Source organism: Schistocerca serialis, chromosome 1, assembly GCF_023864345.2.
Source record: "Schistocerca serialis cubense isolate TAMUIC-IGC-003099 chromosome 1, iqSchSeri2.2, whole genome shotgun sequence".
NCBI classification, from domain to species: Eukaryota; Metazoa; Arthropoda; class Insecta; order Orthoptera; family Acrididae; genus Schistocerca; species Schistocerca serialis.
The window spans coordinates 709,167,424-709,189,697 of NC_064638.1; the positions used below are offsets into that span (position 1 = coordinate 709,167,424).

General features: G+C 38.7%; 1 protein-coding gene across 1 annotated transcript in view; it reads left to right on the forward strand.

Moving 5' to 3' along the window:
* LOC126481049 (odorant receptor Or2-like) overlaps positions 1 to 22,031 on the forward strand; it is a 34,320-nt gene extending 12,289 nt beyond the window's left edge. Inside the window, exons 3-4 of the mRNA XM_050104533.1 lie at positions 9,102 to 9,257; positions 21,351 to 22,031. Of these exons, the coding sequence (XP_049960490.1) occupies positions 9,102 to 9,257; positions 21,351 to 21,404 (210 nt within the window). The 3' untranslated portion in view covers positions 21,405 to 22,031. The remainder of the gene's footprint in view (positions 1 to 9,101; positions 9,258 to 21,350) is intronic.
* The last annotated feature ends 243 nt before the right edge of the window (positions 22,032 to 22,274 follow it).

Genomic DNA, 22,274 nt, shown 5'->3' on the forward strand with positions numbered 1-22,274 from the left:
GAATAAATCCACTGTCGAAGAAAATAAGTTTTACTGCTCTTCTTCTTCTTTGACATTGAATCATTCTGTCTTCTCATGCTCACACTTCAGAAACAGCACATTAGTTACAAATTTAAAAGTTAACTGAAAATGACCCTTTTTAATTCTTGGAAATGTTGTTATTGCAGCAGGTTGTTTTCTGTGTAACATAAAACAAACCATAACAAGTTTTGTGATATGATGGCTGCATTGATCTTTAAAGATTTGTCTCACAATTACTGAATGCCATTTAGTTTATATGAGGCTATAGAGTGTCATATTTTTTTCATAATACAGGGTGCCCATAAATTCCCTTTACAACTTCAAAATTTTATTACAACGGCAATTGTTGAAATATTTTAACAATATTTCTTTTATTGTAATCAGTGTTTATAAAAGTTTTTTGTCAGTGTTTAATAGACCTCTGTATGGCACCTTTAGTTGCATGAAGCACATCAAGACGGTACTCGATTTCTTCCCATTTTCGTTGTAGCATAGTGTCAGCAATGGTGGCAATGGCATTACGAATCCTTTGCTTCAAGTCAGCAATGTCCCGTATCTGTGTTTGATACATGATATCCTTTACATACCCCCATAAAAAAGTCCGAGGGAGTGATATATGGTGAACATGGTGGCTAAGGAATTGACCCATACCTCCCAGTCCATCTGCCTGGAAACGTTTCATTGAGGAACTGACGAACGTGCAGCACCAAATGTGGTGGTGCACCATCTTGCCGGAAAATGATAGTTGGTTGTAAGTCAATCAATTGTGATGCTACATATTAGGTCAGAATGTCGAGGTAAACATCTGGAGTAATTGTTGACTCATACAAGAAAAATGGACCAATTATTCAGTTGCAAATGATTCCACACCACACGTTCAATTTTGGACTCTTCCGGTGAAGCTCCATAGTCACATGGGGGTGTTCAGATCCTCATATTCTCACATTGTGTCTGTTTAATGTCCCAGAAACATGAAAAGTTGATTTGTCACTGAAATAAACTTGCTTCATCCTTCAAAAGGCATTCCGGCATGTTGAGTGCAAACTCTGTCCATTTTGAATAAAAATCTTTCGGTGTACATGCCGCGTCAATTCAGGATAAAACTCCAAGCTTTTGACCACTACCTCCATGGTCGTCGTCAGGGCTAAAACTGACTGTCGTGAACTAGCGAGGTTCCCACTTTTATAAGCAAAGGACGGCTTCTGATTGGCTGGAATATGTCATAGCAACAGCGATATGGCGCGCAGTGAAGTGGTGCCCTCTACTTCCATAGATGTAGTTTCTAATCCGCGTTGCTTGCAGCGCCATCCCTTGAATCAGGAGGTAAAGTGTGGGAAGTTTTTCTCTGCGATTTTTCTTTCTCCAGTGCACTCTTCCAAGTGTTGCTAAGTGCATAGCCGTTGTCTCTGTTAAAGTTATTATCGCTAAGTCTAATTTCGACTGCTTCCCAGATCACAGAGTCCCAGTAATTCGATGCGTGGGCTGTTACTCTGGTTTCTTCAAATAAAATCTTATGCTTGTTAAGCAGGCTATGTTCAGCCACCGCTGATTTGTCCAAATACCTGTATTTCAGGTGGCGCTGGTGCTCGACGTAGCGGTCGGCAACGGTTCTTACAGACTGGCCCACGTAATTCTTGCCCCATTCGCAAGGAATAGTATAAATTCCCGGCACTCTTAAGCCGAGACTACCTTTGACTGATCTCAACATTTCCTTAATTTTCCTAGGTGGTCGGAAAACTGGTTTTATTCCTTGCCTCTTCAGAACTCTGGCTATCTTGCTCGTTGTAGCAACGCAAAAAGGAAGCCACGCTATGTGTTGGTCCTCTTCTTGTATACAACGAGCAAGATAGCCAGAGTCCTGAAGAGGCAAGGAATAAAACCAGTTTTCCGACCACCTAGGAAAATTAAGGAAATGTTGAGATCAGTCAAAGGTAGTCTCGGCTTAAGAGCGCCGGGAATTTATACTATTCCTTGCGAATGGGGCAAGAATTACGTCGGCCAGTCTGTAAGAATCGTTGCCGACCGCTACGTCGAGCACCAGCGCCACCTGAAATACAGGTATTTGGACAAATCAGCGGTGGCTGAACATAGCCTGCTTAACAAGCATAAGATTTTATTTGAAGAAACCAGAGTAACAGCCCACGCATCGAATTACTGGGACTCTGTGATCTGGGAAGCAGTCGAAATTAGACTTAGCGATAATAACTTTAACAGAGACAACGGCTACGCACTTAGCAACACTTGGAAGAGTGCACTGGAGAAAGAAAAATCGCAGAGAAAAACTTCCCGCACTTTACCTCCTGATTCAAGGGATGGCGCTGCAAGCAACGCGGATTAGAAACTACATCTAAGGAAGTAGAGGGCACCACTTCACTACGCGCCATATCGCTGTTGCTATGACGTATTGCAGCCAATCAGAAGCCGTCCTTTGCATATAAAAGTGGGAACCTCGCTAATTCACGACAGTCAGTTGTAGCCCTGACGACGACCATGGAGGTAGTGGTCGAAAGCTTGGAGTTTTATCCTGAATTGACGCGGCATGTACACCGACAGATTTTTATTCAAGACATACGTCGTGAAAGACTTCGTAGCCATATCTGTCCATTTTGGCTCGTCATTTGGCTCAAGTGTCTGTAACAGTTGCACTTTGTAAGTGTACAACCGTAAGTTCTTGTGGAGTACCTTATGCACAGTTGAACATGGTAGTTGCAACTGTTTGGCAGCAGTGTGGATGGACTTCGTAGTCGAACGAGTGAAGACATTTAAAAAACGATTGATGTTTTCCTGGGATGTTCTTGGTTGCCCGCTCCTCCCTTTATCCAACACTGTCCCTGTCTCCATAAATTTTTTGTGCCATGCCTGGAATGAAGCATGCGATGGAGGATCTCTTCCATACTTTGTTCTGAAGTTTCATTGAGTCTGAACATCCGATCTTGTCTCAGTAAACCAAGACACACATTGTGCCTTCTCTTGAGGAGCTGCCATTTTATAGAGGTTCAGTTCCTTCCATCAAGAGAGTATCTGAAGCATAGTAAACAGTGATCACAATAAAAGAAATTTTGTTAAAATATTTCAACAACTGCCGTTGTAATAAAATTTTGAACTTGTAAAGGGACTTTTTCGACACCCTGTATATCAGGAACCACTCATTGTTGATAGCTATGTTCTCATTTTTTGGCATCCTTCATGGATTTATAAACGTGATTGATAACAATCCTTTTGTACAAAGAGAGCAATAAAAGAGGAATTTGCTCAGGTCTCTCTCTTCAATCTTTGCTTAAAATGTAAAATACATGCATAAACATCCACAAATTAGTTAAATGTAATAATAATTGTACGTGCATTAATATTCACTAACATGCAAATATGCAAAAATCCACTCTCTACTGCAGATTAAAATGGAAGAAATTGCAGAAAGGTTGTAAATAAAGGATATGAATAAAATGAAAGAACCAGAGATTGTGGAGTGTTTCAAAAATAGTATTAGGCAACAAATGACTGTAACAGGTAGGGAATAGAAGACAACTGGATAACATTGAGAGGTGAAGTAGTTAAGACAGTAGAGTATCAAATAAGCAGAAAGACGAGATCCAGTAAAAATCTGTGGTTAATACAAGTGATACTGAATTTAATTGAAAAAAATAGAAAATATAAAATTTCAGCAAATGAAGCAGGCAATTGGGAATACAGACATCTAAAAAATTAGGAATGGCTGAACAATAAACACAAAGTTGTAGAAACATATGGGAAGTAGATGCCATCTGTAGGAAAATTAAAGAGGCAGTGAAGAGTGTGTATGAATATGAAGAGCTCAGATCACTTTAGATTAGTACCTTTTCCATAGATCATGAAGTGGCACTTGGTAATGATGTGGAACGTGTCAGGTTAATAAAAGGTGTCTATACAAGATATTACATTACACAAAATATTACATGACACTTAATATTTTTAATTTTTTTTGTGGGGGTTGGGGAAATTACCCACTTACTATATCCAAAAATTCATCTAATGAGTAGAAGGAGTTGCCATTAAGAAATTCTTTTAATTTCCTTTTAAATGCTATATGGCTATCTGTCAGACTTTTGATGCTATTAGGTAAGTGACCAAAGACTTTTGTGGCAGCATAATGTTCCCCCTTCTGAGCCAAAGTTAGATGTAACCTTGAGTAGTGAAGATCATCCTTTCTTCTAGTGTTGTAGCCATGTACATTGCTGTTACTTTTGAATTCGTTCAGATTGTTAATAACAAATTTGATAAGTGAATATATATATTGTGAGGCTACAGTGAAGATCTCTAGCTCTTTAAATAAGTGTCTTCAGGATGATCTTGGATGAGCTCCAGCAATTATTCTGATTACACGCTTTTGTGCAATGAACACTCTTTTACTCAATGATGAGTTACCCCAGAATATGAGGACAGAATATGATGCCATATGAAAGCCAATTTACTGAGATGTATATCGCCAAAATTTGCAATGACCCTAATAGCATAAGTAGCTAAACTCAAACGTTTCAGCAGATCCTCAGTGTGTTTTTTCCAGTTCAACCCCTCATCAATGCATACACCTAGAAATTTTGAATATTCTACCTTAGGTACCGATTTCTGATCGAAGTCTATATTTATTAAGGGTATCATTCCATTTACTGTGTGAAACTGTATATACTGTGTTTTGTCAAAGTTTAATGAGAGCCCATTTGCAAAGAACCCCTTAATGATTTTCTGAACAACATCGTTTACAATTTCACCAGTTAATTCTTGTCTGTTGGGTGTGATAGCTATACTTGTATCATCGGCAAAATGTACCAGCTTTGCATCTTCATGAATATAGAATGGCAAGTCATTAATATATATTAAGAACAGCAGAGGACCCAAGACCGAACCTTGCGGCACCCCATTCCTGATTGTTCCCCAGTTTGAGAAATCACCAGTTTTTTTTTTTTTTTTTCATATTATGTGAACTGCATATTTCAACTCAGGTGGTAAGACCATACCAAGCACAGTATGGAAGGCTAAAAGGTGGAAGTACAGTCTATACAAAGGAAACAGTGTTATAGTAAGAAAAAGAGGAAGCAAATAAAGATGAAACTGTAATGTTTTCTGATGGCACAAGTGTACTAATTAAGGATTGAAACTCAACTTTAGCAGAGAGAGCTTAAATGAAAGCTGAAGTCGCCTATAAATGGTTCACAGCTAACAGGTGAAGTCTTAATCTCACAAGGATTAAAACATACAGTATTATGCAATTTCAGACCAGTAGTAATGACCTATTAGCACCAGAAGTAGACATCAATGGCCATATGTTGAATGATCCATAATGTAAAAAATTCCTTGGTGCCAACTGGATAACAAGTTAAAATAGAGTCAACACATAGATTGACTACCAAGATGCTGAGTTTACTGTGTCATGCTGTTCGAAGAATCTCTCACTATGTTGGCATAAAGATAAAAGTGTTGGCTTATTTAGCATATTTTCAGTCTTCGTCCTTTTGAATTACATTCAATGGCAGTGCACCTAAACTAAATAGTGTTTATTCAGAAGAAGTGAGCAGTTAAAGTATTGTGTGAAGCAGGTAATTATATATCTTGCAGAAACTTTTTTAAGCATATTTAAGGATACTACACTCGCTTCCCAATAGATTTATTCCTTAATGCTTTTTGTTGCTGGTAATAAAAATCACTTTCAACTGGACTGTGATTTGCACATTAAAAGACACAAAAATAATATTCATGTAGGCTTTGCCTACTTATCTAGGATTCAGAATGAACTTATGTATACTGGTGGGAAGACATTCAACAAGCTCTCGTATAATAAAAAGTAATAAGTGAAGAATTCCTACCAGTTAAAAAGAAAATTCAAAACATATCTCTTAACCAATCTTTCTACAATTTTTCAGGACACCTAGACTCAGAGATTGAAATGTTCTGTTAATTACATGGCAGTAGTGTTTATTGTAAATCTGAATAACAAGTAGCAATGTGCTGTTAATAGGATTCATTTTATTTGACAAATACCACTGTAATCAAGTAATAGCTAACAGTATCAGGTAAATAGCAACTGTATAGTAGAACTGAGGAGGCGGCAGTTTTTTCAAAGTAGCAGTTTTCTCTAACTTACTTGATGAAATGTAGCTGTCATAATCATAAGTAGTGTTACTCAGTATAGCAATAGTTTTCTATTATGGCAATATATGTCATTATTTTGTCTTATGTCAATACAAAGTGTGAAGAGAAGGTGACATACTTGGCGATCCGCATATGATTCCTCATCCCAAATCAAGACAAAAATGTATCTGGAAAAACCAGGTTACAGGTATAAACGACCACTCTGTTATGCCCGTGACACAAATAGAGCCAACAGACAATAACACTGGATACAGTAACATCATCTGTATTCAATGAGGTTCAAAAACACATTAGGTACACAACTCTAGATTGCACATTATGCTGCACACAATAATTCCATTCTGTATATTTGATGTCCATGCTTATTTTCACAGAGCCAATACATACATGCACAAGCAGCATTCACTTTAGAGAAGATGTTCAAAATTTCCAGCCCACAGGTTTATGCCAAAGTATGCCTGGAAGGGTGACATGTGGGTTGTGTTTCGACTAATATTGGCTGTCATGGAGGTTGGAAACACATTCATGAATGAAGCTAAGTGTATCAGTCCATATCATGTTATTTATAAAGTTCGTTCTTTTCCATTTGGTCCAAAAGTATTCACAAAACTTTATTCATTGAATGAGGTCTTCTGGCCACTTGTGTTGGGTTAATGTGTAATGATATGGATGTAGTTCCTCGCCGTGAAATTCTTCAACAACCAGTCTTTGAGATATCTGGAACTGCCTTGCAATATCACAGGTACTTCACAGAGGTGACTGGTGAATACTTTCAGGAATCATGTCCTCTGTTTGTGGAGTACGTTTAGTTTGTGGATGACCCCTGTCCTTTACTTGTGCTGAAGATTACCAGGCAGTGAAATATATTCTCTTCAGGATGGCACCTTTTTGAGGACACTGTCCAGCATATACACAAGCAACAGCAGCAGCTTGGTTATTGTATGATCCCAGCACCAAAAGCTAACAACATATTCATCATTTTTGTACTCCATTGAGAAGCCACCCTCCAAGAACTTGACTTGACCAGTTATAATTGTTCACTGGGTGGTTAATGGACATGTTCATACAGTGTAATGAATCCTGCTGTTATGTGATGGGCTATTGTCATGTGACAAAATGATATCTTGCTTGCAATTGACAATAAGTAGGGAATATATGTCCAAAAAATAAAAAAGGAATCTGACAAGGATTTCAACCAAAGCTCCATGGTGGATGTAAGTTTGATGTTCCAGCAGTCTACTCAGTGAGCTACGATGGCTGGTATGGTAGTGTCATGTGATACACATTCTGATGTGCTGCATGATGTGACGGTGTTGCCGGGTCCTCATTTTCAAACGTGTTTTCAAAATGCATCCAATCTGATTTCACTAGATAAACTTTTGTGTTGAATCTCAATAAAAAATCGCGTGCTGACCTTCAAGTGTGGCATTTTTTCTTTGCCCTGAATACATTGATTAGTACCACCTCCCTGGAGATTCTCCTTCTTGATGTGATACACAGAACTTGATTAATTGATTGAGTGATTAATTAATGAAATGGGTGATATGATGCTGCAAGAAGAATTTGACAGAGCACTCAAAGACTGAAATTAAAACAAGGCCCCTGAAATAGATGACGTTCGTACAGAGTAACTGAGGTTCATGGGAGAGCCAGTCATTACAAAACTATTCCACCTGACATTCAAGATTTGTGAGACAGACAAAATACCCACAGACTTCAGGAAGATCTGATCTTGAGGAAGATTGATTGGGGTTTCAAAGAAATGTAGAATACATGAGGTCATACTGTCCCTGCTACCACTATTTAAGGTGGAAATTAAAATATAACTTCTCACAGTCAATCTGCTTATTGGACAGTAGTACATTCATTGGCACCCCTGATACACTCACCAATTAGTAAATGATAGCAATTTCATTTTTCTTACAGAAATTCACTTCAGTACTCAATGAGATAATTAATATTTTCAGATGTCTGGATGTAAATCCAATACGTCATGCTACTCCATCTGTGATGTGTCTTTGTAATGGCAATCCTTTAATTTATGCACTGTGTATTACTGAACAGATTCATTTAACTTTATCATATTTGCTCACTGCTGCCTGATGGATACATTACAGTAGCCTTGTACAGAGCCAAAATGTTGCTGTAAATGGTTCAGACTAGAAGAGCTTATAAGCTTTTGAAATGGTGGTGCTACAGAAAAATACACAAGGGTAAAAGGCTAGATCAGATAACTAATGAATGGATACTGAATTGAACTTGGGAAAACCGTAATTTGTGGTACAACTTGACTAACAGAAGGAATGGATTGACAGGACTCATCTCAAGCCATCAAGCAATTGTCAGTATGATGATAAAAGGAAGTGTGGGAGAGTAAAAATCATAAAGGGAGACCATGTCTTGAGGTACAGTAAGCTGGTTCAAATGTATACAGGTTGCAATAGCTATGCAGAGATGAGGAGCCTTTCCTAAAGTAGACTAGCTTGGAGAGCTGCATCAAACCAGCTGTGGGACTGTGAACCACCACCACCACCACCACCAACAACAACAACAACAACAGCAGCAGCAGCAGCGGCAGCAGCAGCAGCAGTAGCAGCAGTAGTAGTAGTAGTAGTAGCAGCAACACATACAAAGATAAATGTAGGTAATAAAATAAGAATAATGCAGTTATTGAGTGACCCATCAGAGACCAATGGTCCCTGGTACCAAAATACTCTGTTAACATCTCTGAACAACCTTTGAAATTTTGTTTTTGGAGATTGTGTTCCCCCTGTACATGCCTAGCTCTAAGCTGATTTATTATTAACTCTATATTCTAAATAGCCATTGCTGTTAAACTGTCTCTTTCATTTTCTTTTAATTAGCTTAGTTTTTTTTTTTTTTTTTTTTGTATCATAAATCTGATACTTGGTACCAAATTTCATTTCCAAAATTCACGTGTAAAAACTGACCAACAGGGTATCAATGTTGGAAAGGCAGCTTATGAGTCTCAGTGGTATTATGTTTCCAAAGATTATGGAATATCAGTAAGCATAATTATGGCTCGATGTACCCGCCCACCAAAAATAACATTTGGAAAATTTGCAGATCTTACTATGGAAAACTTCGCCTCAGTAAGTGTAATCAACTTTTTAACTCTATATATAAAGTCAGTTAATATCTGTACAGTATGGATAGTGAATTTCCATGTTACTAATCTCATTGTCAGATGTTATTTGTTGTGACGCTAAGCTAAATGTTTGGCGTTGTGTCTCTTGGATTTGTTAGTAATGATAGTAGAAGGGGAGTTATAAACCACATTACATGAATTAATGCTGAAAATGTATTTTGCCTGAAGCATAGAACTCTGATTTGTGTATAGCATAATTCTGATGTTTATGACAAATCACAGAAAATTCTATTCATCTGTTGACTGTTTTTGAGTTCACTAAAAATTTTTGAGAGGACATAATGTTAGAAAATAGTGTCGCAGATTGTGCACTATATAGAGTCTCTCCTAAGAGTCATCAGAGTTTTCCCTGGTGCTTTGGCAGATATTTGCAGTTTCATTTTTGTAACATGTAGCTGGAGTCATCCCCAAACAAATATTTTTCACTGCATCACCCATGTGACGCCTGTTGTCATAGGTTTCATCCCTTTGTTTCCGTTAAAAGAATTTTTTTAAAACAAATGTAATTTTATGTGCTCATTCATTATAGTGATTCAAAATTAGAATAGTTTGATATTTCTTTCATTGAAATGTGTTAACGGGGACAATAAAACACAAAGAATAACCAGGGCATGGTGACTGCTACTGCCTGGCAGCAGTGCTGCTGCTCAGTCGCTCCTGGAGTACTGGTTATTCTTCATGGTTTACTGCCCCTGTTAAATTAATTTAATTCAATGAAATAAATATCACACTGGATCAATCTGGGACCTCTGTATCAAATGAGATGTAAAATTTCTGCTTTCAAAATCATTATGTTTGTAATGGGAAACAGTCACTTTCTGTCGACACTGACCACTCTATAAAGGACATGATGAGCTGAATTCATTTGGGCTGACTCCAGCTACACGTTACGGAAACGAAATTGCAAATATCTCCAGAAATGACAGAGCAATTGCACCTGATGGCACTTAGGAGAGAGATGCTGCATATGTTCCATATAATTGTGTGTGCCACAGTATTTCAGCACAGAGTGTTCTAGCTATCTTCAGGTATATACTGACTACAGTACATTGAGCTCCCCTATTTAAAACCCTTCTGCCACATGCATGGTGTCCCCAGATGCTGCTGTGCATATGTTGCATGAGTACATGCGTTTCTGCTGGAAGTCTGTGCCCTGTGGAGGGTGCTCTTATGAGTGCACAGACTTGCAGCAGAAGTGCACGTGCTCAAGTAACGTATGCACAGTGGTGATTGGGTACACCATGCGTGTGTCGCCATGGTTTTTAAGGGGGCAGCTCAGTGTACTGTAGCCAGTATTCAGGGTGTTACAAAAAGGTACGGCCAAACTTTCAGGAAACATTCCTCACACACAAATAAAGAAAAGATGTTATGTGGACATGTGTCCGGAAACACTTAATTTCCATGTTAGAACTCATTTTAGTTTCGTCAGTATGTACTGTACTTCCTCGATTCACCGCCAGTTGGCCCAATTGAAGGTAGGTAATGTTGACTTCGGCGCTTGTGTTGACATGCAACTCATTGCTCTACAGTACTAGCATGAAGCACATCAGTACGTAGCTTCAACAGGTTAGTGTTTATCACGAACGTGGTTTTGCAGTCAGTGCAATGTTTACAAATGCCGAGTTGGCAGATGCCCATTTGATGTATGGACTAGCATGGGGCAATAGCTGTGGCGCGGTACGTTTGTATCGAGACAGATTTCCAGAACGAAGGTGTCCTGACAGAAAGACATTCGAAGCAATTGATCGGCGTCTTAGGGAGCACGGAACATTCCAGCCTATGACTCGCGACTGGGGAAGACCTAGAACGACGAGGACACCTGCAATGGACGAGGCAATTCTTCATGCAGTTGACGATAACCCTAATGTCAGTGTCAGAGAAGTTTCTGCTGTACAAGGTAACGTTGACCACGTCACTGTATGGAGAGTGCTACGGGAGAACCAGTTATTTCCGTACCATGTACAGCGTGTGCAGGCACTATCAGCAGCTGATTGGCCTCCACGGGTACACTTCTGCGAATGGTTCATCCAACCATGTGTCAATCCTCATTTCAGTGCAGATGTTCTCTTTACAGTTGAGGCTTCATTCCAATGTGATCAAATTGTAAATTTTCACAATCAACATGTGTGGGCTGCGAGAATCCGCACACAATTGTGCAATCACGTCATCAACACAGACTTTCTATGAATGTTTGGGCAGGCGTTGTTGGTGATGTCTTGATTGGGCCCCATGTTCTTCCACCTACGCTCAATGGAGCACATTATCATGATTTCATACTGGATATTCTACCTGTGCTGCTAGAACATGTACAAGTACGACACAACATGTGGTTCATGCACAATGGAGCTTCTGCACATTTCAATCGAAGTGTTCGTACGCTTCTCAGCAACAGATTCGGTGACCGATGGATTGGTAGAGGCGGACCAATTCCATGGCCTCCACACTGTCCTGACCTCAACCCTCTTGACTTTCATTTATGGGGGCATTTGAAAGTTCTTGTCTACGCAACCCCGGTACCAAATGTAGAGACTCTTCATGCTCGTATTGTGGACGGCTGTGATACAATACGTCATTCTCCAGGGCTGCATCAGCGATTCCATGCGACGGAGGGTGGATGCATGTATCCTCACTAACAGAGGACATTTTGAACATTTCCTGTAACAAAGTGTTTGAAGTCACACTGGTACGTTCTGTTGCTGTGTGTTTCCATTCCATGATTAATGTGATTTGAAGAGAAGTAATAAAATAAGCTCTAACATGGAAAGTAAGCGTTTCCGGACACATGTCCACATAACATATTTTCTTTCTTTGTTGTGAGGAATGTTTCCTGAAAGTTTGGCCGTATCTTTTTGTAACACCCTGTATAACTGTAGGTGGCCAGAAGACTGTGTTGAAACATTGTGTCACTAAGTTACTGACATCCTGTTGTTTGCCTGAAAATTTTAGGAACAGTCTGTACACCAGGAAAGTTTTAAATTTCATTTGTACTGGATGAGTTCAAAGAAGAACGTAATGCAGCTATTTTTGTTTTATTGTTATTGTTGTTTTATTTATTTATTCATGCAAAGTGAATTATTGAACACAAGTAAAAGCAAGTACATGTTACACTGCCGTCAGAAGTTGCTAACAGTTGAATATATACCGTATTTACAAGAATCTAAGCCGCACTTGAATCTAAGCCACACCTGAAATTTGAGACTCGAAATTCAAGGGGAGAGAAAAGTTTTAGAATGCACCTCCAAATCGAAACAAAGTTGGTACATTGTAACATGAGACACAATTTAGGTCGAATGGATGAAGATACAGCTACAGTAGTTTGGTTCGAGTCGTAAGCTTAGCAGTTAAGCTTTACCAGGTAGCCATTGCTATGCATCAGTCGCTCTGTCTGTATTTATACGGGTACCCTTCCTTTTTCACGTGCTTCGTCTGGTTTGAATCGATTGCTTATTTTGCTTTGATCTGATAAGTGCCGTTCTCTTTGTTATAGGTGTTTACGTCACTCTAAGACGTAAATACATTATTGTACTGTGTCATGCATTGTTTGTCGCATTCTGATAATTAGTGTTGACAACCTGTCGCCGTTCGCGGCATGGCTTGCTTTTGTGCGCGCTACCACCGCTTACAATTAAAAAAAAAAAAAAAAAAGAGAGAGAGAGAGAGAGAGAGAGAGAGAGAGAGAGAGAGAGAGAGGAATTGCCTCATTAGCGAAACAATGGCAAGAGGCTGCTATTTGTTGTTACTGACACTGCTGCTTTCGTTGATAATGATCAGCAAGAACCAAATAATAGACTGCGTATGATAGATGTTCTAAATGAGAGCTTAGCGCAAGTTTTTCACCGTTTGAAAATCTTTGCAGACGCTTCTTTAGTACATTACGTTCTGCACAGAAATTAGAGTCGTCTTAGATTTAAAAATCTAGTCAGTTGCCGTGCTTCATTTCTGACGGTATCACTAATCAGCATAAGAAGAATACGAATATAAACATGACGTGTATATTCCTCCGCTTTTGCTGTTGTCTCACTCTAGTTTCGTAGTTTATTAGGCGCCAGCCGGGGTGGCCGAGCGGTTCTAGGCGCTACATTCTGAAACCGCACGGTCGCAGGTTCGAATCCTGCCTGGGGCATGGGTGTGTGTGATGTCCTTAGGTTAGTTAGGTTTAAGTAGTTCAAGTTCTAGGGGACTGATGACGTCAGAAGTAAAGTCCCATAGTGCTCAGAGCCATTTGAACCATTTTTAATTTATTAGGCAGACAGGATTTAAATGAGATAGCAGCAAACACAAAAGAATACATGGCATAATGTTTATATTCGTATTATTCTTATGGTGAAGAGAATACTGCATGTGATTCACGACTCATAAAAGTTCATATTAGCAAAAATCTCTTGTCACAAGTAGGAAAAAATTCAGAACGTAGAGTTGGCCATATTGACATATATCCCAAACAGTCTTGCCAGTAGTGGATTTTTAGTGATGACTTCAAATGCAGTGTGTGTTGTTGTTGTCCTCAGTCCGTAGGCTGGTTTAATGCAGCTCTCCACGCTTCTCTAACCTGTGCAATGCAGAGTAGCAACACTTATAAAATAAGAATGAAAATAACTTAGAAATTAAACACTGAAATTTAAAACAAAATTTTATTAGGTTTGTAATACATCTTATAAGAAATGTTTAAAAGATCAGTCATGATTCTGAATCACTATCACTCGAGTCTTTGTTGCTCATTTCTTCATGCAGAGCATCGTCTAGTCTTTGTTACTCATTTCTTCATGCAGAGCATCGTCCTCCGCACCATCTAGTGCATTGGATATCGAATATTTTTTAAATGCTTGTTGCACAGCCTGATTTGGAACACACTTCCATGCATCATAAATCCATAGGCACACTTGTGACAAACATGCGCGTTTTACACGTCCTGTTGGTGTCCGTTGTCTGTCACTTTTCGAAAGCCAGTCTATGTACATTCGTTTAAGCTTGTTCTTAAATGGTTTATGCAAACAGACGTCAGGTTGTTGCAGAATTGACGTCATCCCGCCTGGAATTATGGCAAGTCCGGTTTGCTTTCCTCTAATTCTCGTTTTACTGCAGGTGTTGTATGACTGCGTACACATCAATCACCAACAGACTGCGCAAACGAGAGATCACTTGCATAAACCAAGCATTGCGCCAGGACGACAATTCCACACATGCCTAATCCATTCCAGCACCATGTCCTTCGAAAACCACCCAGTTTCGTTTGTTAGTACAATTACAGTTTTTGGAAACACTTCCGATTTCGGTAAAGTCTTTCGCTTGAAAACTATGAATGGGGGTAATTTATGTCCATCTGCTGCGCAAGCAAGCAAGCAAGCAAGACGGACATCCACTGCTTTTCACCCCCTGATGTAAGAACATTTATGTCTTTCTTTTCTTTGGCGTAAACCGTATAATTTGACGGCATGTCAAAATATACAGGAGTTTGAGCAGCATTTCCTATCTGACCTAGAAGGTATTGCTTTTCTGTGCGCCGCCTAATTATGAAGCGTTGAAATTCCACAAGTTTTTCTTAATAATTTTTCGACAGCTTCTGTGCAACTGAAGTTCGTGTCCGAAGTGAAAAACTTCAGCGCTTCATAAACAGATCAATCCAGCTGCGACTAGCCTTAAAATTTTTGATTTTTTGCTCTCTAGCAATTTAATGTGCCTTAATTTTTAAAATTTCTGCGTTCACAGGCAGGAATTGCTGACGCTGTTCCTTAACAAATTCATTTAAAATCACATCTAGTGCATGATATCGGCCACACTTTGCTGCTACTTGAACATCCAAATAATTTCTCCCTCTGCAGTCGCCATCGACACATTGCTCTCAATCCCGTATCGCAGACCTGCAGCATGATTAGAACTTTGTTCCGCAGAAGAAATAACTCCCCTCTTGAATTTGGCACTATAATGAAAGCGATTCATTATGGTTCACTAACACCAACAAGCACTTTACAAAATTCCACGAAGCTATAGGTGCCACTAAGTGAAATCTTAATGAGCTCCAGCGTATCAACTCGTGCAACAATCCTAAAGCCTTGTGCATTGTTGGTATTTTAGTGTAAAGAAATTTATTTTTGTTGCTACGAATATTTGAAAGGCTGCTATATTCGAAGATGAATACGGAATTTCTGTTTACTTTGTTGCATAATGTATGAAAATGAAAATGCAGTGGTCGAAACTCGTGGCGGAGAAAAAAGCTCGTCTTCTACCTTTTTTTTAAATTTATTTATTGACGCTGAGGTTTTGGTGCCAGTATTTATCTTTGTGCCTGCAAACCATGCCTGTGTAGCGCTGCATATATTCGACGGCAGAAGTCAGTTGTGGCGGCACCTACCAACAGTTTTCAGAACTTCCGCTTACTTTGCTATCGATTCTAAGCCGCAGGCGGTTTTTTGGATTACAAAAACTGGAAAAAAGTGCGGCTCAGATTTGAGTAAATACGGTATGTAAGGAAATTTGATAATGGAGTGGTTAGTTGTAAAACAAGGCCGGCCGGTGTGGCCGAGCAGTTCTAGGCGCTTCAGCCTGGAACCGCGCGATCGCTATGGTCGCAGGTTCGAATCCTGCCTCCGGCATGGATGTGTCTGATGTCCTTAGGTTAGTTAGGTTTAAGTAGTTCTAAGTTCTAGGGGACTGATGACCTCGGCTGTTAAGTCCCATAGTGCTCAGAACCATTTGAACCATTTTTTGTAAAACAAGTGGACCACCGTTAGCTATGTGAAACATTCGTCATTAATTGTGCCTTTTACCAAAAAGTGAACTCTTAATACACTTAACTTTTATTTAACAATAGCGTAAAGAATGTAAAGTTTCGTAGCGCATGTATGGATAACAAGCAAAATAAATCAGCACATTCAAAAGTCTTAACAAAAACATGAGTTTGAGGTTTATTTACTCAGAAATACCTCTCTCTTGCTGACCTGCAAACAATGACTATCTTGGATAATACAGCAGAAAAAAAAGTATTTCTTCTGTGAAAGTGAGCAATAAGCTTATTATGCATATATGTTTTGAAGACCTTGGTATTTATGCAATCAGTTCCTAGTGTATTTACATTTTAGTTGTATTTTTTGGCCAATAATGCAAATCAGTTCCCGATAAGAAGCAACTTACACAGCAATATTACAAGAGACAAAAATAATTTCGGTGGAGGTGGTTATCCATTGTCTGGAACTCAGAGGGAAGTCTTTATAATTATGGTCTCAGTACCCTTAAATGAAACTGAGAGGGTGGGGGGGGGGGGCGGGGGGGGCGCACTAATACTTGCTGTGTCCAGAAGATTCAATAAGTTACAACTGTCTCATGGGTCATGCCAAATCGTGACACCTTGAACAGCTCACTTAGAATTAGCCAGGTTTTGGTTTCTTGAACCCATGATTCCTGATCTCTTAGTCCAGACAGGGTGGGTGACTATTGAGGCAAAACAGTCATAGTAGACAACCTCTGGTGGACAGAACTCACCTTTTTTTATTAGGGTTGCTGAGATATTTGAGGTTCTGCCTCAGGTGACTTTCATTACTCCACCCCAATTTCTGTTACTGTAAATTCTGAGCAACCACTATTGGGTGCATCTGTGAAGCTATATGCGTCGCAGAGGACAAACATCTAGGATTCACTATCTGTATCATGGAATGATAGAATATTAAATCCCATAAAACCTAATGTGCAGTCTTCTTCAGTAGGGTGGATGACAGTTGAGGCAAAACTGTCAGCAGCATACCAGCTATGGTGCTGCTGCCACAAATCAGTTGAATTAGACTTACTTAGGCATTTGAAGCTCACTCTGAGCTGACTTGCATTTCCCTAGTTCTTGTGAGAATACAGTAGTCTTTACTTCACAGACTTCTGATACTCCAAACAGGTTGAGTGTACCTTTGAGGAAAAATAACATCCACTAATGTAGAGGGATTTAGGTAGCCCACAAAGAATCTCTTCTTTCTTTAAGCTAAATGGATTGAAAATGCTAAACTGCCTTGCAGTTTCCCCTCAATAACATAACTGCCCAACACTATCAATTCTGGAAAGGATATTGATTTAAACTTCCTGATATTACGACAGTGTGCTGGTCCTGGATTCAAATCTGGATCCTTGCCTTTTGCAGGCTTAACAGCCTGTATCATCAAGTGAGGTGTTGGCTTAGTGTAACAGTAGGTGTGCCTTCTTGAACTGAAAATCCAGCCAAACGATATTGTACAAAGATGGAAGAAATGTTGTAGAAACTGAAGCACTGATGTATGTTACATGGCTGATTTTGCCTAAAAGTGAATCTCACCTGGAGAATATTATCCTAACAGAGACTGTCACAGTAAATGAAAGAGAATCTTTATTAGCCATTCAGTATTTTCTTATACAATGGGCTTTGTCAATAAGTTCAATGGTGGCCTGGCCAATACTGATATAGAGGTTACTGAAAAGCGAGAGCTCATGCCATCTGCGGTTTGAAAAAAAGAGAATTCTTACAACTTTGTCAATACATTATGTCGCTGAGTTGCTGCTACAAAGATTTAGTTGTAAGTTCTATCCAGGAAAAATGCAAAAAAATACTTGCCTTGGTCATAATGCACCACTTAACATATGGAGGGTTCTCAGTATTTGCCACTTGACTATCAAGCATGTTGTATGCTGCTGACAGTTTTGCCTCAACTGTCATCCACCCTACTGAAGAAGACTGCACATTAGGTTTTATGCGGTTTCACATCCATTAGTAGTGAATTCAACAATTGCTGTGTTCTGTTCTCACCACTTCTGTAGGTAGAAGACAGGGGTGGTGACAGTGTAGTGGAGGAACAGGGCACAGGTGACTTCCTACAGTGACCAACTTACAGATGCTGGGGTGTGAGTGTGTGCTTATATAGCTTGCTTGGTCCTTTGTTGTATTTGTTGTGACATGGCAAGACAGCCAAGCCGCTAGGAGGTGAAGCCGAAAGGCATGCGTTTAAGCTCACGCAGGCTGGCGTGAGGTCTGGAACAGTTAAAGGATTTGAGTCTAGCAAATAAAGTACGTAGCTGTTGGAATACTTAACTTTAATCCATAATTGGTGAACATCGGTCTGACGGTACATGCATCACAAGATAAATAGCAATTGATAATGGCGCCTTGCTAGGTCGTAGCAAATGACGTAGCTGAAGGCTACGCTAACTATCGTCTCGGCAAATGAGAGCCTAATTTGTCAGTGAACCATTGCTAACTAAGTCGGCTGTACAACTGGGGCGAGTGCTAGGAAGTCTCTCTAGACCTGCCGTGTGGCAGCGCTTGGTCTGCAATCACTGACAGTGGCGACACGCGGGTCTGACGTATACTACCGGACCGCGGCCGATTTAAAGGCTACCACCTAGCAAGTGTGGTGTCTGGCGGTGACACCACAGTATTCATGTTACTTTCTATTCTGCATCTTTAATCATTTAATAATGTGTCCAAACATGATGCTCACCTATAGTAAAAAGAACTAAGTAGCAGTATTTTTCAACACAGGGTGGCCTCATTCCTACCAAGTGAGATCCTAGTTTAGGTTATACCATCTTTGGCCGGACATAGTGATGAAACTTAAATTCAAAAACAAGTAACAAAAATAATTTTTCTCAACCTGGTCTTGCATATCTTTCATCCATTTCAAATAAATATCTGCACTCTTTAATTCTTGAAGTATGCATTAAGCATGTAAACTAATGACATAAGAATTTAGATTCCTTTAGGTGGTGCCAGGCATCCAGGTTTACCTTGTTTCTTGCATTCATTATTTATTTGTGAACATTTCATTAAAACTATATTTTCTGTCTAGTCCTAAAGTTTCTTAAATTTGTAAGACTGATTCTATTAAAAATGGAAATCTCAAATTAAATTATTGTTTGCATGCGTAACCTGCTTTGAATGACTTTAGTGACCCCACAAATGCTACAGTTGCTTCCACCATGCTGTTCAGTGTTACATACAGCAGATCTCCATTTCCTATGTCTTCTACAGAGATCTGGTTCTGCATATTCTGCCTCCCCCCCCCCCTCCTTAAAATAAAAGATAAATACATTTTTACTTTTTCCTGCTGTGTTCAACCTACCACTGCCTTCACTTCACTGTTCGGCAGTCATATACATGACACCATAATTTAGATTGTACTAACACACACACATTACACGAACAGTACACGGGTATACTGCTGGTTCGTAGCGTCCAACGGGCACAACATTTCGGCGATCAGACATGTTGCCATCGTCAGGTGTGCTGACGATGGTGACATGTCTGATCGCCGAAATATTGTGCCCGTTGGACACTATGAACCGGCAGTATACCCGTGGACTGTTCGAGCAACAAATCCGCCAGGAGAAACTGAAGAATCACAACACACACATTTATTCCTTGCAATATTTGATTGTTAATAATGGTGACCAGTTTGTCAACTAAAAAAAATTAATTAGCTCACAGAACAAGATCAATACCTACAATAACTGTGTTGTAGTTAATTGTTCTATTGCAGTTCATTAAAAACAGTAAAATCCAACCTAGCCATTTTTCAAAACAGTATGTAGGAAACTACATAGCAGGTCACATCTGCTTGAAAAAGTCATTCACACCTGCAAAATCCTGTAAAAATTTATTACAGTGGATTACACTTCAGTAGTTCATTTAATTCAGTCCATAATGAAGATCACTACGTCCAACAATCACTCTTTTTGATGACAATGACATTCCACACTTCCTATCAGTCTTGAAAGAGCTCAGTTAAAATATTCCTTAATTTATTTTACAGTAATCATACAAAAGTTATTACAGTTCTTGAATTTTGGGGATGTTGGTGCTTACATTTTCACGTACAGAACATGTAGAGTATTGGCATTAGTCAACACTGTGGTACACCTGATACTTGTCTTACTAGTGAGCTTTCTGACAGGAAACTGGAAATTTTGGGATTGAGATAGTCTTATAAAGACTGATATTGGAAAAAACTAATTTTGAAAATTATGTAATGTTTTGAAAAATGGCTAGGTTGGATTTCACTATTTTTACTAATTTGATTATGGCAAATTTAGAAAAATTCATGGACATGATTATTCTTATGTGATGCAGATCACCTTGCATCGTAATGCAAATTAGGATACATTATGTGAAATTATTAATTGGTGCATTAATTAATTAATGTATGTCATTCTGCACAGAAAAAGTAACAACAGTAAGTAGCCAAAACTCAGACTCTTAACAGTAGTTAGGGTAAAGTTTGCAATGAATATTAGTAGTGACTCAGAACTTCAAGTTCAATTATATCATAAAATAATTAGTTTTAGGTCATTTAAAATACGTTACTGGAAAATCGGAATGCTTAGTTTTTGAATGGTGTAGATCATTACATCGGATTTTACCGATTAGCCCATAGGTTTCTGCATGTTGCAAATTGTAGGACTGACATCAATTAATTATATTTTCAAATTACGAATAACACAATGAAAACTAATTACATCACTGTAAACAGATCAATAATAAAATCGTGTGAAATTAAATAAGATCTTGAGATTTTTGGGTAAGTAAATCATGCCAATAGGTAAATGTGTTGAAAATAAAGTACAAAAACTGGTCATTTTCGGGAGTAGGAAAACAATAACAGATGGAAAGAATCCACTATGCTATGTCACACAGTGTCATGGGCTAAATTCCAAACCTCTCCACATTATTTTATGGGAGAAGTCACATAATGTTGTTGGTTCTAATCTCTCCATTGGATGAGGAGCTTAAAAACGATGACATGACTCTGTGCGTGTGTGTGTGTGTGTGTGTGTGTGTGTGTGGGGGCACCCTCCCTCGTTTCTGTAGTGCGATACCTTTTTTCCCATTGGACTTTGCTACGTACATAATCCTGTGTATTTTCATTTGCATATAATTTGAAACAAAAAGTAGCAAGCATAAAACTGTTTATTTATTGTATTTCTTGGTCAGAATGATTACTATGATTTGGTGTGCATGTGCGATCATCCTTATAAACTGAAAATGTTTTATGGGATCTTGATAAGACAATAACAGCCTTTGTTCTCTTTTCAGGTTTTGCAGATTTCATATTCATATTTTACTCTTCTCACCAGACTCAATGAATGAAGTAAATGTTGACTGTAGAAAAGTAATCACTATCCTGTGCCTGCACTAGCAGACTGAGTGGTTTCTCTAATGTTTAGAGATACACACTTCTTAACACAATATTCATTTCACTGTTTCATTTTACCAAGAGGACTCAGTACAGGTAGTTGTTTTCCTTATAGATGAAGAAAGGAAGAGAGAGAAAACAGTCACCTTAAAATTTTCTTTTCTTCTGATTCCTTTAACCTTATAATAACTTCACTGATATAACACTACAGCTGACGACAGACAATCTTTTTTTTTTTTAATTATTACTCACCCAATAATGAATGAACTCTGCTATACTCAAACTATCAGCTCAGATGTCAATGAGTAAGTAACATTTCCGTAGTGCAATACCTTTTTTCCCATTGGACTTTGCTACGTATATAACCCTGTGTATTTTCATTTGCATATAATTTGAAACAAAAAGTAGCAAGCATAAAACTGTTTATTTATTGTATTTCTTGGTCAGAATGATTACTGTGATTTGGTGTATATAATATGACAATGTCATAAATCTTCAGGCAGGTTACTGTTAACAGGTGTAAGATTGTAAGTAGTGGGTGACATCATTCCCTTGAGTGTCCAGAGCACATTTCCATTTTTTTTTTTTTTTTTTTTCTGTAGTTTCGGTACGTGGATTGGATTTCTCTTAACTGATTGAAAATAACGAAGGTATGCTATTATATACATGTCCTTGCCAGTAGTACTGCTTGATACTTGCATTGCAAATATAAGCTACACAATTTATTTACTAAATATTTAATATGTTTGTCCAGTCCAAACAACACAAAAAAAAAAATAAGCACGCCAAGCCCACAAAAGATGACACGAGGAAAAGCTGTACAG